Source organism: Tenrec ecaudatus, chromosome 1 (genome assembly GCF_050624435.1).
Source record: "Tenrec ecaudatus isolate mTenEca1 chromosome 1, mTenEca1.hap1, whole genome shotgun sequence".
Taxonomy (NCBI): Eukaryota; Metazoa; Chordata; class Mammalia; order Afrosoricida; family Tenrecidae; genus Tenrec; species Tenrec ecaudatus.
Window position 1 is genome coordinate 22,721,078 of NC_134530.1, and position 13,161 is coordinate 22,734,238.

A 13,161-nucleotide genomic window follows, 5' to 3' on the forward strand; every position below is an offset into this window, starting at 1 on the left:
ACTGGGATCTGGTAGTTCCACTTCCTGGACTCTAGTCGACCGCGCCCCAGGCTCCTCCTGGTTGAGAGAATTCTTTGGCCTTTTGGTCTCAGAGCTGGTCCTTGAAGGAACGCCGCACTCATGGGTCGCATGCTTCACCTTGTGAGCTGTCCATTCACTCCTGGAAAAGTTCTCGGTCAGAGTTTACCGAGTGACTCAGGGCACTCATCTCCGCGGGTCCGCAGTCTCAGCCGAGCCACTCCATGGAGCTTTGTGAAGGATCTGGGTCCTGTTTACATTGGTCTCGGTTCTGGTCTGTCTCTTGAGGCCCAGGCCAGAGCAGCAGGTAGGCGGTTGAGCTGGCAGAGTTCTCCCGGTCTCTGAGACGGCCGACGGTGACTCGCGTGGGCCGTTAGCCCTCTGGACCGATGTCCCTGTCCTGGGCCAACACTGCAGCGCGTCTCATTCTCCTCCGTCTTCCCTCGGCATTGCCCGATCGTGTCGGGTCCCTGCGGAACCAGCTCTCTCTCGTTCTGGTAGTTTTACATGAACCAGGGGTCCCGCTCGAACTGCTGCACTTGCCTTTTCAGTCACTCCTGGGAGCCCCTCCAAGTGAACGCTCGCTCTCTCCTTAGTGAGGCAGCTCCTGATGATTTTCAGAACTGTCCGCCTTCAGAAGAGCCTGTGGCACAGTGGCGAAGGGCTCAGCTGCTAACCAAAAGGTCACTGATTCGAACCTACCAGCTGAGCCACGGGAGAAAGACGTGGCAGGCTGCTTCTGTAAAGAGCACTCTTATGGTTTGAGATGGAGTGTTCATGTACGTAGTGGAATTCTCCTTCTAGACGGGGCCCCAGCGTCCCCTCCTGGCCAGCTCACCTCGCCTGTGGAAGAGTGTGTGTGGCCAGGATGCCGAGCAGGTTTCAGCTGATTGCAGACGAGGCAGGAAGGCCAGGTGACCATCCATGGGACTCATGCCGGACCAGGCAGCATTTTGTCCCAGTGTACCTGGGGTCACCAGCCACTCCTTGGGAGAGAGCCGGGGCTGTCCACTCCCATAGTGACCGCCTCGGAAACCCCAGCGCCCGTTCTAACCTGCCCTCTAGGGTCGCTGTGAGTGGGCAGTGAGTTGGAGTGATTGCTTTGGTCCGGGGGGAGCCAGGCCTCGACACCACGTCCCTGCCCCCTCCTCCTGCAGGTCCGCCTTCAAGAGGCTCTTCCAGCACAAGAACAAGGACAAGAAGTACAGTCTGGAGGGCGTGGAGGACACGGAGAGCACAGCTGGCCTGGAAGCCACCATGGCCAAGAAGAATCCAGAAGGTCAGGCACCTGCAGCCTCAGGCCAGCGACCCCGTGGACAACTGACCCTGGGCTGAGGGCATAGAGGGGCTCCTGGGGCAGGAGGGGTGTCTCTAGACCTTGCTACCCCCTCTGCTCCACCGTGCCCTCACCCGTGGGCCTCCCTCCCACAGCGCCCTCCAGTCACCAGCACCGCCACCCAGCAGCCGAGAAGGCCCCCAAAGAGCCCGGGGGCAAAGGCAAGAAGAACCGGAACCTTAAGATCGGCAAGATCACCGTGTCGGAGAAGTGGCGGGAGTCGGTCTTCCGCAAGATCACCAACGCCAACGAGCTCAAGTACCTGGACGAGTTCCTGCTCAACAAGGTGGGGCCGCGGGCCATGGGCAGATCCAACCACCTGCCCACAGCAGACCCTCCCCACACCCACTCCCCCACCCCCACCGGGTGCCCAGCGCTGGGTCTGAAGCCAGGTTTGGGCAGCCTGGCGTAGTACACGCAGCTGCTTACCAGCTAAACAGTGGGCCGGTTTCAGCCACCAGGAAGTGCCGCAGCAGAAAGGCCTGGCCATCTGCCTCTGAAAACCAGCCTGGGAGCGCTGGCGCATGCATGGCGCTGACAGCGTGTGGGCTGGACACGGCTCCAGGGCAACTGGTGCAGGTGCTTGGTTGGTAAAACCTGAGCCAGGTTCCTGAGAGGTCATCTAGGTCCCTGGTCCCCCATGTGAGTTTTCCTACTTTATAAAATGTCAGTGGGCCTTCTCCTGGGTCACCTCGAGCTGCTGTACCAGGTACCTCCAGCAGGTGGCTGTAGACTCCGCTCAGTTCTGCAAGCAGGACTTTGAGCTAGCAGGTCAGCAGGGTGTCCTGCACCTGCTTTCTCTGCCAGATGCTCGCCTCCCCCAGCTTCTGAAAGCCCCGGCCATCCTGAGCTTCCAGTGTGCGCTTCACCCTGTGATCCCAAGTCAGCTTCCTACTTAGAAGTCGGGGGGGGGGGGGGAAAGCCCTGTTACCTCCTGGTTAGGTGTTGGGCCAAGATCCACACGGTCAGCAGTTTGAAACTACCGTCCACTCTTCTGGAGAAAGATGGGGCTTTCTACTCCCATAAACAGTTACAGTTTCCGTTCCACCCTGCCCCATTGGGTCGCTGTAAGTCGGCATCAACTCAATAGCGAGTTTTGAGAATCAAGTCCATGTTCACACATGCCGGGCCAGGGCGGGGACGCATCTTGGCAGGGGCACAATCCCAGAGCAAGTACGACAATGGTGGCCGGCATTCAGGCTGGCCCCATCCAGCTGGAGGAAGGCTCTCAGCTCGGCCTGTGCCGGCAGCAGAGCACTGGAAAAGGTGCCCCGCTGGCCGAGGGCTCACCATGGAGGCTCCAGGTCAGGGGCCCTGCAGACAGCAGACACCCCACAGCACCGATCAGCCTGTTTGATAGTAGTTTGGTCTCTGGTGTGGGCCCCCACACGGCGATTCTGCCCACAGGGATACTGAGCCGCACCTGGGGGATGTCTTGGTTGTCATGACCCTCCGAGGGTCAGCGCTCCTCGCATCAAGCCTGTGGAGACCAGCCTGCTGCAGCTCAGTAGCCCCCAGTGCACAGCACGGTCCCCACCCCCAGAGAGAGATCAAGGACACAATGTCCGTGGGCACCACGTGCCGCCACATCACCACCACCTCACGGCAACCCATCCGTGTCGGAGTAGAGCTGGACCCCACAGGTTGGCAAGGGCAGGGTTTTCGAAGGTGGATCACCTTTCTTCCACTGCTGGGCACACCTGACTGGTCCGGCCACAGCCTTCCAGTTAACAGCCAAGCACTGACTCCACACATCAACTAGAGTTAACATCCAGACCATTTAAAGACCAGTATCCCCCTACCCCATCTCACTCCTCCCCCACCCCCCAAAAAATGGGCAAAGAACTTAAACAGCCATTTCCCTAAAGAGGATTGAGCGTCCGTGGTAAAACAGAACTAAAAGGCACTGGCGTTCTCAATCTTTCTGACACCCCCTGGTTCAGATGACCAACCTGCCCAATAAAGTTGGTAACAAACTGAAGCCACAGCCATCTGAGCGGATCCTGACACGGGGTTCTCAGTGGGGGGCAGAAGGCCTAGGCCTTTCTTCTGAGGCCTCTTCCAGTGGACTCACACTGCCAGCCGTCCAGTGGGAAGCCGAGCATGCCGGCCATCTGCACCCCTTGGGAGTCCATCAGTAGTTGAAATCCTGGATTTAAAGCCTGGGCAGTGCTCCCGACAGGCCGGAGGGGCTAGATTTTTGTCCCTGTGAGGCCAGAGCTTGCCAGAGTCCCTTGAGCAAGCGATGATGTGCGGCCCACCTGTCCACTCCCCTCAGATCAATGACCTGCGCTCCCAGAAGACCCCCATCGAGAGCTTATTCATCGAGGCAACTGAGAAGTTCCGCAGCAACCTCAAAACCATGTACTCTGTGCCGGTGAGTGACCCCGACCCCGCGCAGCCCTTGTCCCCGCCACCCTGAGCCTAGGAGCTCACACCCACGCGACGGCTCCTTCCAGAACGGGAAGATCCACGTGGGTTACAAGGACCTGATGGAGAACTACCAGATCGTGGTGAACAACCTGGCAGCCGAGCGCGGCGAGAAGGACACCAACCTGGTGCTCAACCTCTTCCAGTCCCTGCTGGACGAGTTCACCCGCGGGCACTCCAAGAGTGACTTCGAGGCCCCCAAGGTGCCAGCACCTGCTGGGGCTGCTCTCCCAGGGCTGGGGGACTGGGGGATTGAGATCCCTGGAGGAGTATGTTGGGACTGCTGTCCCTCCGACACCGTGGATAAGCCTCTCTGCTTCCCCGACCCTTCTCCCCCACTCCCTCCCCCCAGCAGAGCAAGTCTCAGAAGAAGAAGCGGAAGCAGGAACGTGCTGTGAGTGTGTGTGCCCCAGGCGGCCTGAGCCCCAGAGTCCCAAATGCTTGGTCTGGGGGCCATGAGCTGGGGGTGGGGCTGCCTGGAGGGAGCAGCAGGTGGGCCTTGCTCAGCTCCTTCCCTGTGTTCCCGCCCAGGTGCAGCAGCACAACGGGCATGTGTTTGCCAGCTACCAGGTCAGCATCCCCCAGTCCTGCGAGCACTGCCTCTCCTACATCTGGCTCATGGATAAGGCCCTGCTGTGCAGCGGTGAGCGCTCCCAGGCTCCCACCCACCCACCCATTGTGCAGCATCCACTGTGTCACCAAACACCTCCACCTTACTGTATGCCCCCACTGTGTGCTACATAACCTGCCCCCCCATGCTGTGCACCTTCCACCACTGCATTGCCAGCCCCTGCCTGCCCCCCAGGATGCACCCAACACCCCCACTGAGTGCTCCTGAGGGACCACAGTACCCCCCCCACCCTCGAGCCACCCCTCTAGCCCCACAGTGTCTGCCCAACCTCTGCCCTTGGTGTCCCGTCCCCCCCGACCCCTGTGGTGACCCATACGCTGTCTTCCTAGTGTGCAAAATGACCTGCCACAAGAAGTGTGTGCACAAGATCCAGACCTACTGCTCCTACACGTGCGGGCGGAAGGTGAGGGCCGCAGGCACAGAACCTTCCAGAAGGAGGCGCATTCCACTCAGGGCACCAGAGAGGGGCGTGTTCAGAAAGGCCACGTGAGCTGGAGCCCAGGTCCCCGGTCAGGAGGGCCGCTCGCTCCTGTGGTTGCCTCCTCCTGGGCCCCATCTGTCTGCCGCACATACGCACACATGTACATCTCAGACTCTGCCTGGGGAACCCTGACTGAGCACACAGAGTGGGGGGATCACTAGTGGGGGGAGCAGGTGCCCCCTCCCCAGGAAGTGCCCACCACCACCTCCAGGAGCTCTTGTAGGAAGGGCAGTCACAATGGGGCAAGGAGGGGGAAGCTGGAGGGTGGAATGTAGAGGTGGCTGCTGTGGGCTGCAGAGGACACACCTGGGCACCCCTCGGACCCATGCTGCAGGTGGAGCCAGGCGCCGAGCCAGGTCACTTCGGTGTGTGCGTGGACAGCCTGACCAGCGACAAGGCCTCAGTCCCTGTCGTGCTGGAGAAGCTTCTAGAACATGTGGAGATGCATGGCCTATACACTGAAGGCCTCTACCGAAAATCGGGCGCCGCCAACCGCCAGCGGGAGCTCCGGCAGGCGCTGCAGGCAGGTGAGCGTGCCCAGCCGCACTAGCGCTGAAGCCGCTGGGTATGGCGACCAGGAGGGGCTGGTGGGGAGTTGTCACCGCCTTCACCCAGTCCCCCCCTGCCCCTGCAGACCCCACCGTGGTCAAGCTGGAGAACTACCCCATCCACGCCATCACGGGGGTCCTGAAGCAGTGGCTTCGAGAACTGCCCGAGCCCCTCATGACGTTTGCGCAGTACAATGACTTCCTCCGAGCCGTCGGTGCGTCACTGGGGGCCGGGGATGCAGCTGGTGACTGTAGGAGCCGGGCCAGTCCCCAGGGAAAGGGCGGACACTGAGTGTGGGCAGTTCGGACAGCAGCAGCGAGCGGGGCTCTTGGGGCAAGGTCCCTCCCTGGAGACCCTGTGGCACAGGCACTGGGCAGCTCCCTAGCTACAGTCAGCTTGGCAAACCTCCCATACAAACCCCGGATCGGGCCGCTCGCTATGAGTGGGAATCGCCTGGGTGTCCTGGGGTTGGTTTGGGGTTTTGAGGGCCCCACCGCTATACCCCCGCAGAGCTGCCCGAACACGCGGAGCAGCTGGCTGCCATCTACGCAGCCCTGGACCATCTGCCAGAGGCCAACCACAACTCCCTGGAGCGCCTCATCTTCCACCTGGTCAAGCAAGTGCCCTTCCCCACCCGGGGAGGTCTGGGCCCTGCCCACCTGCCTGCCTGAGGCGTACTGGGTGCAATTGGGAAGGGGGCGCTTGCGGGCTTTGAGCACAGCCCCAAGCCCAAGGGTGACCGCAGGGTTTGTGTCCCGACGCGGCACACTGGGCAGCAGCCTTCATGCTGCCCACCCCCACAGGGTGACGCTGCTGGAGGATGTCAACCGCATGTCACCCAGCGCCTTGGCCATCATCTTCGCTCCCTGCCTGCTGCGCTGCCCTGACACGTCAGACCCGCTAACCAGCGTGAAGGACGTGCTGAAGATTACCACGTGAGTGCCGGGGACACGGCCCCCAGGTGGGGTCCTAGCAGCCAGGTTGCACTAAACTCACAGGCCCAAGGGGAACTAGGGGTCTTCTCCCAGAGGCCCTGGCCAAGTTCAAGTCAGTGCCCACCTCCACCACGCCCCCTTGTGGCCCCGCACACAGGTGCGTGGAGATGCTGATCAAGGAGCAGATGCGAAAGTACAAGGTGAAGATGGATGAGATTAACCAGCTGGAGGCTGCAGAGAGCATCGCCTTCCGCAGGCTCTCCCTGCTGCGGCAGAACACTGTAAGCCTGCGCACGCCGGCGGGGGGGGGGGGGGTGCTGGGGAGGAATGGAAGAAAGTTGGTCTGGCTGGTGTGTCACCAGCCCCGCTGTATCAGGAAGGGGTGGGAAGACCCCGGCTCCCTCTGCGTGACTGAGTGCTGATCTGTGACTGGGCCTTGGGGACTGAATCAGGGCTGGTCAGTGACAGGGGCCTGGGGCGCTGGGGTGGGGTGGGGGCAGCCCTGGGCTGCCTGGCTGGAAGCATCTACTCCCTACCACTTCCAGCCTTACTCAGCCCCAAGGGACACTCCCTGGCCGCTGCAGGGAGCAGCGCCTCCTTCTGATGACCAGGTTCACGGCCCCCCCACCCAGTCTTGCTGGCCAGGCCCCACCCACAGGGGAACCTTATGCAGTATAGGGCAGGGGCAGGTGGAACCGCCCTGACACCCAGGCAGCTGGCTCAGCCCCTGCCTCATGCCTTGTAGTCACCCCGCCTTCATCTCTCTCCCAGCCGTGGCTTCTCAAGCTGGGGTTCTCATCACCGTACGAGGGGGTCCTGGTAGGTACGGGCTGGGGAGATCACTTGCATGCCTCTCTGACATGGGGTGCATGCTGAACTCCCCTCACTGCCCTCCCAAGTCCTCTAGGCTAGACTGCACCCTCACCTTCCGGAAGTGCATGCTGGGAGTGGCCCCTCACCACCCCGGTGAAGAGTCCTTGCTCAAGCCTCACACATCACAACTAACCAGCCGCTCCCACTCCCCTCTAGCCAGCTCAGCCACTAACCTCACCCACGGAGGCACTAGCCAACTGGCAAACAGTCAAGTGCTCTGCTACTGGCCCAGAGGTCGGCAGTTTGAGCCTCTGAAACACCACGCCCTGGAAACCCTGGGGCCAGTCTCACTCTGCACACACGGGCATGCCACGTGTCCCTCCTGACTCGACACTAACACTCTTCCAGAACAAGAGCCCCAGAACCCAGGCAAGTGGCAGTGGCCTGGAGGAGCTGGGGGTGTTACCTGAGGAGGAGGAGGCGGCGGTGGCGGCAGCAGCTGGCGATGAGGAGGACCGTGAGAAGGAGCTCCTCCTGGAACGCATCCAGTCCATCAAGGAGGAGAAGCAAGTGTCCTTGGGGCGGCGGGTGGCTGGGTCCCACAGCAGTCTCCACTGCCCTGACAGGTCCACGGGGACAGGAGCAGGCGGCAGCAGCAGGGCCCAGCTTCTCTTTAAGCTGGTTTCAGCCCAGGCGGCAGATTGTCCCCCAAATCAAAGAGTAAGGGGACATGCTGGGGAGGCTTCAGACCCCGTAGACCATCAAGCACCCAGCTACTAACAAAAGATTAAGTTGCAAACCCTCCAGAGGCACCATGGAAGAAAGACCTGACAATGCCCTGCCCCATACAGCCAAGAAAAACGCTAGGGGGAGGTCCTGACACTGAGCTGGTGGCTAGGGGTCTTGAGTTGACATGCTCTTCCAGGAGACAGAAGTGCCCTTAGGACGACTGGTTATCGAAAGTGAATTCTGAGCACAGGCGAGGCGGGAACCTCAAGGAAGTCGGAATCTACTGGAAGGCAGTTGGGTAGGGGTTGGGTGGGGTCAGCATGGCTGCATAGGACCAGGGGGAAAAGGCCGAGAATTCAGACCCCCCCACAGCCCTGCAAGTCCCTGGGACGGAGAGGGGTTTGGCAAACGGGCAAGTGCTTCAGCTGCTGCTAGCCAAAAGGTGGGCAGTTCAAACTGACACAGTTTGAAGAGAGACCTGGTGATCAGTTTTCCAAAAAGGTGGCAGCCAATCTGACACAGGAGGGACGCTCAGGACAACCGTCAGGAATTGTACTGGGGGAGAGGGGGCGGGGCCCGGCTCCTGCCATAGGACCACCTTGAACTCCACCCCGGCCCCTCCCTTCGCCCGCTCACCCCTCCCACCCCCCACCCCCAGGGAGGACATCACCTACCGCCTGCCAGAGCTGGACCCACGTGGCTCCGATGAGGAGAACTTGGATTCGGAGACGTCTGCCAGTACCGAGAGCTTGCTGGAGGAGCGGGCTGGGCGGGGGGCCGCGGAAGGTCAGTATTAAGGTAGCGTGCACTTTTCTTTCCTTCCTGTCCTCCCGGGCAAGGTGGGGGCCACAGCAGAGCGTCGCTGACCCTGCCGTCTGTCTCCCAAGGATCCCCCGCGCCTGCTCTCCCCTGCCCTGGCACACCCACCCCGAGCCCCCTCCCCACGGTGACCGCGGTGGCAGCCCCTCCGCGACGCAGGCCGTCGTCCTTCGCGACGGTCCGAGTGAAGACCCCCAGGCGTACACCGGTCATGCCCACGGCCAATATCAAGCTGCCACCTGGGCTGCCCAGCTGGGCGTCCGGAACCCGGGAGCCCGGGGTCCCCGTGCGGCGCCGTGAGCCGCCCGCCCGCCGCCCGGATCTGGTGCACTCGGTGTACGGGGCTCCCGGCGCTGAACTGCCCGCGCAGGCTGCCTACGAGACCCTGGGCGAAGAGGAGCCGCCCCCCGGGGCCAAGCGGAGGTACTCAGACCCCCCGACCTACTGCCTGCCTCCTGCCCGGGGCCAGACCAACAGCTGAGGGTGCAGCTGGCCAACCCCAGGCATCCACCAGCTCCAGCACCGACTATAGAAGGATCCAGAAGAGCTCCGAGATTGGTCGGTTAACGCAGGACCAGCCCTTCGCCTCTAGGCAGGGCCGCCTGGCGGGAGGGACTTCTTTGTACGTAACTTTCTGTGTACGTCGTTTACAGAACTTGAAACTGTAATAGCCTTAATGGGAAGACCAAATTGTTTTGTTTGTTTCTTTTTTTATAAATATGTTTATGTAAAAACTTGTACTTTAACCCCATGCATCTTCCTTTAACCTGGACGCGAGTCGTCCGGCAACAGACAGAACCAGAACCGCTGGCCCTTGTCAGGCCTTCCAGAGGAGTGGGACACTTGGGGCATCTGGCTGGGTTACAGATGTGCCCTGGCGCCGAGCGTCCTCCTGGACTGGTGGGGCCAAGTGTGGGTGGGGGTCAGGGATCTTGGAGATCCAGGGCACCAGGCAAGGGTAGCCTCTGCCTGCGGCACCACCAGGCCTCAGCTCCCCCGGAGTCAGGTCCCGGTGGGACAGACGTGGTCAGGACCCCTCTACCCACCATGCCCCATCTCGCACCCAGCACCCGTGGTACAAAGGGACTGGTCTGCCACTGGGAACCTGTGTGGGCAAGGCATGGGTTCCACCCCCACTGGCAGTCAACAGTGGCAACTTGGGGGCGGGTCGCCCTCTCCCAGGATCAGCACCCTCCCCAAGACTCCTGGACACGTGAAATAAAAAGTGCCTGAGACCTGTTTTTTATGTGACTCTGTCTTTGGGACTGGGCTGCCGAAGGGTGGGGTCAAAGTGAACCAGGGCAGTAGGTGGTGCGAAGCCCACCAAGACCCTTCCTTGCACGGCTCCCACAGGAAGACCTCTGTGGGGCTGGGGGTGGGGCGCCTCCAGATCCACCCTGGAACTTGGAGGAGCTGTGGAGCTCCATCTGGTGAGCTGTGTCTCCTGTTGCCCCATTTAACCAGTGCCAGAGGGGAAACTGAGGCTCAGCACGCAAGCCTCGGCCTGGCAAGGCTTGTTGCCCTTATCATCTGCAGGGTCCACGCACACTTCTGAGGGACCAGTTCCTGGGTGAGCCCCTCGGAGCTGCAGCTAGAAGCCACCCCACTGCGGAAGGACTATCAGGCTACAATTGGCTGCTGGGGTTGGGTGGATATGATAGATTTTGTGGCAGGTTGGCTGGGCCAGGATCCTCGCTTTGGCCATTGATGGCTCACCCAGCATGTGACCTCACAGTGTAATCAACTCCGTGACAGGATCTTCAGTTGCGGCAAGATTAAGGTGGAGTGTTCTCATTGTTAGGTGCCATCTGGTTGCTTCCCACCCGACCACAGAAGGAAACCGCACGGTCCCATGCCATCCTCACAATTGTTTCCATGTCTCAGCCCGTGGACACAGCCACTGTGTCCATCCATCTTGTCAAGGGCCTTCCTCTTTTTCGCCACCCCTCCACTTTACCAAACGTGATCTCCAGGGGCTGGTCTTTCCTGACAACCTGTCCAAATATATAAAACAAAGTGGTTGCCATCCTTACCTCTGAGGGGCACCCTGGCCATACTTCTTCCAAATACAAATGGGTCTGCCCTTCCCACTTCCCACGGCACTTTCAATATTCTTCACCACCTCAATCCAAATGCGATTCTTCGACGGTCTTCTACATTCAGTGTCTGACTTTCACATGCATATGAAATGGAGAGTAAATCCCAGTAAGACAAAACCCTTGACAACTTCAATCTCTTCTCCATTTATCACAATGTTACCCATTGGTCCACTTGTGAAGATTTTGGTCTTTACAGTTATAATCCATACAGCAGGCTACAATCCTTGATCTTCATCAGCAAGGGCTTCAAGTCCTCCTCGCTTTCCAGCCAGCAAGGCTGTGTCAACTGCATAGCACAGGCTGTTACTAAGCGTGCCTCCAATCCCGACGCCACACACTTCTTCATATAACCCAGCTTGGTTTCCTCTTCATACGGGCTGAACAAGTGTGGTGAGGATGCACACACCTTTCCTGATTTCAACCATGCTGTTGCCCCGTGTTCTGTTCACCCACCTGTCTCGATCCATGTACAATTAGGTAACAGCCCTGATCCAACTAGTTTCCTCGAGGTGGGGCCTACTCCTATTTAAGAGACTATTCTTGCTGCCTTGGATCCTGCATCTGTCTCACCTACTTCTGGTGCTTTGGACTTGAACCAACAGCTTGCCATACTGCCTGTGATCCTGCCAACCTTGGATTCAATTGAGTCAACTGACCTTGGCTTCTCCATCACTGCTTCTACTAGCCTATGTCCTTCCAGCTTCCTGGTTCATCAACCCCTGGCAGCTACATGATTTAAGAAAAAAAACCCAGCTTTACATCTGACCCATTTTGGACATCTTGTCAGGAGGGACCGGTCTCTGAAGAAGGACATCGTGCATGGTAAAGTAGTTGGACAGCAAAAACAAGACGATGTTAGGGCGGAGTTAAACCAGTGGGAAGACAAAAGAACAATGCAAAAGATTAACGCAACTAGAAACTGGTTCTATGAAAGAATCAATAAAATTGACAGTCCTCTTGCAAAGCTTACCAAGGATGTAAAGAAGCAAACATCAATAGCCAGGATGAGGGATGAATCGGGGGTAATAACAACAGACCCCAATGATATAAAAAGGATAATCACAAAGTACTATGAAGGTTTGTATTCTAATGAATTCAGAAACTTGGAAGACATGGATAAATATTTAGAAAAACAATCTCTCCCTAGATTATCTCAGAGATCGAGAACCTCAACAAACCCATAGCAAAGGAAGAAATAGGGTCATAAAAAGCCTACCAAGGAAAAAGGCCCCAGGGCCAGATGGCTACACAGCAGAATCTTACCAAGCGTTCAGGGAAGAGCTGACACCGATCCTCCACAAAGTATTCCATAACATAGAAGAGAACGGCAAGCTCCCAAACTCATTTTACGAAGCCAGCATTACTTTGATACCCAAACAGGGCAAAGAGCCCACAGGTATAGAGAATTATAGACCAGTATCTCTAATGAACATAGATGCAAAAATCCTTAACAAAATATTGGCCAATAGAATACAAAGGTTTATAAAACCTATCATCCACCATGACCAGGTAGGATTCATCCCAGGGATGCAGGGATGGTTTAACATCCGAAAATCCATCAATATCATACACCACATCGAGAAGAAAAAGAATAAAAACTATATGATAATATCCATAGATGCAGAAAAAGCATTTGACAACATCCAGCACCCATTCCTAATCAAAACACTCATGAAGATAGGATTGGAAGGTAAGTTCCTCAAGCTGACACAAGCTATCTATGAAAGACCAACGACCAACATCATAGTCAACAGAGAAAAGACAAGAACAATCCCACTGAAAAAGGGTACAAGACAAGGATGCCCCCTGTCCCCACTTCTGTTCAATATCGTTTTGGAGGTTCTGGCTAACAACATAAGACAGCGGAAGGACATCAAAGAGATCCAACTGGGAGAGGAGGAGGTGAAACTATCACTATTTGCAGACGACATGACCCTGTACATTGAAAACCCCAAAAGCTCCACAGCTGGAGTACTTAAAGCGATAGAGGAATACGGAAGAGTAGCAGGATACAAGATCAATAAACAGAAGTCGGTAGGGTTTCTATACACATCAGACAGGGCCATGGAAGAGGCGATTAAGAGGGAAGTACCCTTCACAATAGCCAAGAACAAACTGAAATACCTAGGAATATATTTAACAAAAAATACTAAAGACCTTTATAAGCATAATTATAAAACCCTATTACAGGAAACCAAAAGTGACCTCCACAAATGTATGACCCTCCCCTACTCATGGATAGGTAGGCTTAACATAGTAAAGATGACAGTTCTTCCTAAAGCACTCTACAAGTTCAATGCTATACCAATTCAAATACCATC

General features: G+C 57.7%; 1 protein-coding gene across 9 annotated transcripts in view; it reads left to right on the forward strand.

Annotated features, from left to right (window-relative positions):
• Positions 1 to 9,983, forward strand: part of MYO9B (myosin IXB) — a 100,400-nt gene extending 90,417 nt beyond the window's left edge. For 5 of the 9 annotated variants that reach the window (XM_075548672.1, XM_075548697.1, XM_075548685.1 and 2 more), the window contains 16 exons: positions 1,176 to 1,297; positions 1,450 to 1,640; positions 3,633 to 3,731; positions 3,814 to 3,987; positions 4,137 to 4,178; positions 4,316 to 4,427; positions 4,745 to 4,818; positions 5,231 to 5,423; positions 5,531 to 5,659; positions 5,956 to 6,061; positions 6,249 to 6,380; positions 6,538 to 6,661; positions 7,152 to 7,199; positions 7,602 to 7,763; positions 8,585 to 8,708; positions 8,810 to 9,983. In XM_075548672.1, coding sequence (XP_075404787.1) covers positions 1,176 to 1,297; positions 1,450 to 1,640; positions 3,633 to 3,731; positions 3,814 to 3,987; positions 4,137 to 4,178; positions 4,316 to 4,427; positions 4,745 to 4,818; positions 5,231 to 5,423; positions 5,531 to 5,659; positions 5,956 to 6,061; positions 6,249 to 6,380; positions 6,538 to 6,661; positions 7,152 to 7,199; positions 7,602 to 7,763; positions 8,585 to 8,708; positions 8,810 to 9,222 — 2,245 coding nt within the window. In that variant the 3' untranslated portion in view covers positions 9,223 to 9,983. Of the gene's footprint in view, positions 1 to 1,175; positions 1,298 to 1,449; positions 1,641 to 3,632; positions 3,732 to 3,813; positions 3,988 to 4,136; positions 4,179 to 4,315; positions 4,428 to 4,744; positions 4,819 to 5,230; positions 5,424 to 5,530; positions 5,660 to 5,955; positions 6,062 to 6,248; positions 6,381 to 6,537; positions 6,662 to 7,151; positions 7,200 to 7,601; positions 7,764 to 8,584; positions 8,721 to 8,809 lie in introns of all 9 variants that reach the window. The other 4 variants (XM_075548675.1, XM_075548718.1, XM_075548703.1 and 1 more) reach the window with 2 other exon arrangements.
• Positions 9,984 to 13,161: the final 3,178 nt, after the last annotated feature.